The sequence below is a fragment of the Poecilia reticulata genome, unplaced genomic scaffold (assembly GCF_000633615.1).
Source record: "Poecilia reticulata strain Guanapo unplaced genomic scaffold, Guppy_female_1.0+MT scaffold_301, whole genome shotgun sequence".
In the NCBI taxonomy this organism is placed as follows: domain Eukaryota; kingdom Metazoa; phylum Chordata; class Actinopteri; order Cyprinodontiformes; family Poeciliidae; genus Poecilia; species Poecilia reticulata.
The window spans coordinates 87,986-94,377 of record NW_007615076.1 but is presented as its reverse complement, the minus strand read 5'-3'; the positions used below and the strand labels follow the sequence as shown (position 1 = coordinate 94,377).

The following is a 6,392-nucleotide window of genomic DNA, read 5'->3' as shown; positions in this document are numbered from 1 at the left end:
CACCGTACATTTTCTCTTAGAATGAGAGCCAAGTGGCCGAAACATGAAAACTGTCACTCTAAAATAAATAAATACAAAAAACAAAAAGTGCTGATTTGTGTTTTCCTTCTTTTTATTCTTTTTAAGGATGGTAAGTTTTTAGTACTACACATATAAAGTATCAGTCTATGTGTTAAAATAACCAGAATCACAATAAACATCACTTGTCAGGTAGGTTTTTAAGTCACTGCCTAGTTAAAGTTCGCCGCTAGGGGTCGCCTGCGCTCCGCGGATAAGAGCGTCTGCTTGCCTCTCTGTGCTGCTGCTGTGTGGCTGGTTGAGAAATAATAACGTCAAGACTGCTGGGTGTAATTATAGAGCTCAGCCTTGAGAGCAGCACATGAATGGCGAATGATTCACTGCATGCATATCACAACATTTGCATGCATTAACCCGGATCGCCCAGCATATCCTTGGGCCCACAAAGGTTCTGCCACSGTGTCAACAAGTGCTGAACTCACTCTGCTCCATTAGTAGTGTCAGGAGGAGCGCCTCAATTTGTCAGCTTATCACTTGATTTCTGTAAATGTTAACTTCAGTTTCAAGATYTCCATTTTTTATGCGTCTTAAGGGAAACATTCCGAGCTCACAGGGAGGTAAAGAGAGAGGAGCAGTGAGTGAGAGGCTGRCCAAACGGACTGACAGGCAGGCAAAGAGACCAATCAGCAGAGAGCCTTCAGTGGGACGCGATGGGAGGCGCGATGCGGAGGAAAAAGCAAATAGTTGAGTGAACAGCATCAGTACAGAGTGAAGAGGACGACAGTGCATAGAGGCAGCGAGGCGCCATCAGCACAGCCCGGTAAAAACTGTGATTGGTTTTTCCTGACTGGGTCCATGGATGTGAAGAGACGAACTCCTGTCTGCTCCGTGGATTACAGGCTGAGTGAGGATGAAGCTCCAGGACGGCTCTGAACAACCTGACAGTGGAGCTCCGAAATAACTGAGCTTATACAAACAGAACTTCTCCAAAAGACCCAAATGTCTCTTTTTTAAAGKGACTCCATTTTCCTGACGCACTGTGGAGAGTTTCTTCACTTGCTGGCTGCAGTGGCCGGAGAATGTTGAGATTTGTTGTCTTCAGAAGACAGTGAGATTAATGCTTTTTGCTGGTGTATTTATTTCTTTTTTACCCAAGTGCACTTGTTTTTCCGGTCATGATTGTGCTTTTGATAGCTCTGTGTTTCACGGATGGAGCGCTCTCTCAGATCCGCTACTCTGTCCCGGAGGAGGCAGAGCATGGCACGCTGGTGGGGAACATCGCTGAAGACCTGGGGCTGGACCTGACCAAACTAGCCTCCCGGCGATTCCAGGTAGTGCCTAGTTCAAGGACGCCATATCTGGAAGTGAACCTTGAGAACGGCGTCCTGTTCGTTAACGAGAAAATCGACAGGGAGCAAATCTGCAAGCAGAGTGGCACCTGCCAGCTGAACATGGAGGTGTTCCTGGAGAACCCACTGGAGCTGTTCAGGGTCGAAATCGAAGTGGTGGACATTAACGACAACCCACCGAGCTTCGCGGAGACAGACATCACGGTGGAAATCTCAGAGAGCGCAACCCCTGGCACCCGGTTCCCTTTGGAGAGTGCGTTCGACCCGGACGTGGGCTCCAACGCGTTGCGCACATATGACATCACAACCAACAATTACTTTTACCTGGACGTGCAGACCCAAACCGACGGAAATAAATTTGCAGAACTTGTCCTGGAGAAGCCTCTGGACAGGGAGCAGCAGGCAGCGCACAGGTACGTGCTGACTGCKGTGGACGGCGGACAGCCTCCTCGGACTGGCACCGCGCTGCTGGTGGTCAAAGTGTTGGACTCTAACGATAATGTGCCCGTGTTTGAGCAGCCCGTCTACACGGTGAGTCTCTCGGAGAATGTACCGGTGGGCACACTGGTCATCCAGCTGAACGCCACCGACCTAGATGAGGGACTGAACGGGGAAATAGTTTACTCCTTCAGCAACCACATCTCCAGTCGCGTTAAGGAGATGTTCGGCATAGACCCGCGGACCGGCCGCATCGAAGTCCGCGGGGAGGTGGATTTCGAAGAGAGCAGCCTCTATCAGATCTTTGTCCAGGCTAAGGACCTCGGGCCAAACGCCGTGCCCGCGCACTGTAAAGTGTTGGTCAAAGTGGCGGACGTGAACGACAACGCACCGGAAATCACCTTCAGCACTGTCACGGAGTCGGTGAGTGAAAAAGCCGCTCCCGGTACCGTCATTGCCCTGTTAAGTGTGACGGACCGTGACGCAGAGCAGAACGGACAGATCCACGTGGAAATCCTCGGTGATGTCCCGTTCAAATTAAAGTCCTCTTTCAGGAATTACTTCACCATAGTGACTGACGGGCTCCTGAACCGGGAGCAGGCAGACTCCTACTCCCTGACCGTGGTGGCGCGGGATAAAGGAACTCCTTCTCTCGCCTCTAGTAAGTCCATCCGCGTCCAGGTGTCAGATGAAAACGACAATGCGCCCACTTTCACGCAATCCGTTTATGATGTGTATGTGACAGAGAACAATGTACCAGGAGCGTACATCCACGCCGTGACGGCCCTGGACCCTGATGTAGGGCAGAACGCYCTCATTACTTACTCCATCTTAGAGTGCGACATTCAGGGCATGTCAGTTAAAACCTATGTGTCTATCAACGAGGAGACAGGGTACCTTTATGCACTCAGGTCTTTTGATTATGAGCAGCTAAAAGATTTCACCTTTATGGTCAGCGCCAAGGACTCCGGTGCCCCTGAGCTTTCCTCTAATGCAACTGTCAAAGTCATAATTGTTGATCAGAATGATAATGCGCCCCTGGTACTTGCTCCCCTGGGGAAAAATGGGACTGCAAAGGAGCCCCTTCCCCGCTCRGCTGAGCCAGGCTACCTGGTGACCCGTGTTGTGGCCATGGATGCAGATGATGGTGAGAATGCCCGCCTGTCCTACAGCATTCAGAGAGGTAACGACAATGGGATGTTTAGGATGGACTGGAGGACTGGTGAACTCAGAACAGCAAGGCGGGTGTCAGCTAAGCGAGACCCCCACCAGCAGTACGACCTGGTGATTGAGGTGAGAGACCATGGCCAGCCTCCATTGTCCTCCAGTGCCAGCATACTGGTGATGCTGGTAGACAGCATGGCTGAAGGCCGGGGTATGGGAGACAAAGTGGGCACCAGCAAGGCCAAAGATGGTGCTTTGGACCTCACCCTCATCCTAATCATTGCCCTCGGTTCTGTCTCCTTCATCTTCCTCCTTGTGATGATTGTGCTGGCCGTGCGCTGCCAGAAGGACAAAAAGCTCAACATTTATACCTGCCTMACTAGTGACTGCTGTCTTGGATGCAGCTCCTGCTGCTCACGGCAGGGTAGATCCCGCAAGAAAAAGCTCAGCAAGGCGGACATCATGCTTGTGCAAAGCACTGTCAATGTCAGCGGGCCTGGAACGGCTCAAGTCCCTGTGGAGGAGTCTGGGAGCTTCGGCTCCCACCATCAAAACCAGAACTATTGCTATCAGGTATGTCTGACTCCAGAGTCTGCCAAAACTGACCTCATGTTCCTAAAGCCGTGTAGTCCATCTAGGAGCACAGACACCGATCACAACCCGTGTGGTGCCATAGGGTCAGGGTACACAGACCAGCAGCCTGACATCATATCAAACGGCAGCATTTTATCAAACGAGGTAAGAGACCCTCTCATTCCTATGATGAATTAAGAGAGCATTAGCATACTGAAAACCCGTTTCAGAAACTGGTCTTCTTCTTTTCTGATGTGATCCTTTATGTTTATCRCATGCAGGAGCCAGTAGCTTGCTGGAGTCACAGTTTGTTGATAAGGTTGTGATACAGCAATGCATCATAGGATAGTGACTTCTGGCAGATTTCAGGGCAAGACAGAACAACAAGGTTTGTCTGTTGCAGGGGGGGGGGGTCTGCCCTGAACAAATAATGGGTGCTTGTTTTTTACTCCTCATCTTTGAAGCTATTTTGTCAGTGCATGAGGGCCTCTTACRTACATAAAACATACAGCTGCAGAAAACTCTGAGGCCACTGCGAACCGTCCCTGATCAGTACCTCTACACACCCGAACCCAGTAATGATGCGAAAGACTGAAAATCAGGGTTWTTCCACCAAGCATGATTTTATGAAYGCTTCCAAAGTTGGAACGTTAGTGCTATGTGATATAAAAAGGAATTTGAATGTGTTTGTGTTATTTCAGGTCTGAAAGTGCAGCATTATTGTTATCGTTAATGTTTCCTTTGTAGACAAAAATGTTCATAATGTTTATTTGGAGTTTGGAAGAAATGTCTGTAGAATGAAAGAAATTGTTCATTTTATTCAAACACAGAGCTATAAGTAATAAAATCAAAGAAACAAAATCATTTAGTTATTGCCTCCTATGTTTTCAACTGCATTTGCTCAGAGGCTGCTGTTGACTGCATAGAGAGCTGCGTGTGTGTGTGTGTGTGTGTGTGTGTGTGTGTGTGTGTGTGTGACACACATTAAACACATGCCTATCTGCTACTTTGATGTAGAGAAGTATTTGCATTCTGCTAATCTGTCAGAATGTTGTTGAGTGGCAGCCTTGTTATACACTGAAGTGTCCCAAGTCTAGAGTCCGAACCGTGCACACACTCCACATCATATGTAGGAGAACCGTGCACACACTCCACATCATACGTAAGAGAACCGTGCACACACTCCACATCATACGTAAGAGAACCGTGCACACACTCCACATCATACGTAAGAGAAAACTCTAGATTTTACTGCCCTGATCAGTGTGACACAGTGTGTGTTGTATTGTTGCTGAACTACATCCTTTTTTGCCTTTTTAAAACTTTTCTATATTTTTGGTTATGCCTATTTTTGATTGCTGCATTTTTCTTTAACTGTGTTACATGTAATGCTGGAGCAACAGACTGAACAGCATTCCTTCTTGTTTCAGACCAAACACCAGCGAACCGAACTCGGCTACCTGGTGGAGAGGCCGAGGCGTGTCAACAGGTAGGTACAGGAAGGGCCTCCTGCTGCAGCCTGGTGCTGCTCAGGCCTTTTTCCACACCTACTAAATGCCTCATCACCATGGATATGAGACTTACCAGAAAGGTCAGTGTTTAGATGTTGATTTGATGTTCTTTGATTTTAGCTCAGCCTTCCAGGAGGCAGATCTGGTCAGCTCTAAAGACAGTGGCCACGGAGATAGTGAGCAAGGAGACAGTGACCACGATGCCACAAATCGAGGACATTCCTCTGGTAAGATGGTGCCTCACCTCTTTTTCTTCAGCCATTTTATTTGAATGTTTGTGCTAGAAGTTAAAGGAGCAAATGAGTTGCTCTTAGGTTTGAGTAAGACAGAGTAGGGTTTGCTGATTTGCATGTGGTTGCTATGCAGTGTGTCTCCAGAAGCAGACTGCTGCCTGAAACTGAGCAAAGCTTGTCAAATTAAAACTTGTTTTAATTACATCTGCAATTATGTCAGAGTCAAGATCATCTGACATGATTTTCTGTTTCTGTCAGTCAGTGTTTAAGAATCAAGTTATGGTAATTCTTTTCTAAAGTTTTATAAAAGTTTCTTAGAAGAGTTTGGCTTTCATCCATATGAATAGTTCTTGTGTTTTTGTCACATGATAAAATGTGAGCGGGTACTGGTTGTTTGTAGATCCATGGTGTCCTGCTCCTGGTGAGCGCGCTCAGTTCATCCTGTGGCTACTTGACTAGATGTGACGGGTTTTTTAATGAGGCTGCGCTCACACAAAGAACTGGGAAGCCGACCAAATAGGTTGTGCCTGTGGTGAACAAAACAGGCAATTCATTTGTTCATAAGATGAGTTAATAAATTCCTTCATGTTGTCCTTTGCCACTTTCCTTTTTTCAGCTCCCTTCCTTGACTGCTTGGCTTTTTTGCTTTTTTTYCTAAATGAACCAACTAGAGCTCATATAATACAGGCCCAGAGTTACATATGTCAGTGTCATGTGTTCATTCAGAACTGAGCTCTGGATTGTTGGACCTTCTGTGTACGGAGCTCCACAGAAGGGATCCTAGCAGCAGGCCTCAGTGAACAGAACTAAGCTGGACACATTTCCTCAAATAATATTATAGAAGGAATAGAACAGAAATCTCTCATTTATTACACTGAAGAAATGTAGCTGTAGCTACAGCGAGGTGAAAGGCAAATACAGTTTTTATTTGAAGTCATGAAAGAAAACTGAAGTGTGTAGTTATGGTTTAATGTGGTCAGCCCAATTAGTTTGTTCATGTACCAGGTAGTTTTTTTATTTGTTTACCTTGGTCATTTTGTGAAAATATGCAGATCAGAAAAAGTTAAAGGGCAAAAACTTCTTAAAGCACGCACACACACACACAC

General features: G+C 47.0%; 1 protein-coding gene across 5 annotated transcripts in view; it reads left to right on the top strand.

Annotated features, from left to right (window-relative positions):
• The first annotated feature begins 200 nt into the window (after nucleotides 1-200).
• Nucleotides 201-6,392, top strand: part of pcdh10b (protocadherin 10b) — a 29,142-nt gene continuing 22,950 nt past the window's right edge. The window contains exons 1-3 of one of the 5 annotated variants that reach the window (XM_017303488.1): nucleotides 201-3,542; nucleotides 4,973-5,031; nucleotides 5,174-5,280. In XM_017303488.1, coding sequence (XP_017158977.1) covers nucleotides 1,194-3,542; nucleotides 4,973-5,031; nucleotides 5,174-5,280 — 2,515 coding nt within the window. In that variant the 5' untranslated portion in view covers nucleotides 201-1,193. Of the gene's footprint in view, nucleotides 3,708-4,972; nucleotides 5,032-5,173; nucleotides 5,281-6,392 lie in introns of those variants that run through there. The other 4 variants (XM_008403134.2, XM_008403130.2, XM_008403132.2 and 1 more) reach the window with 4 other exon arrangements.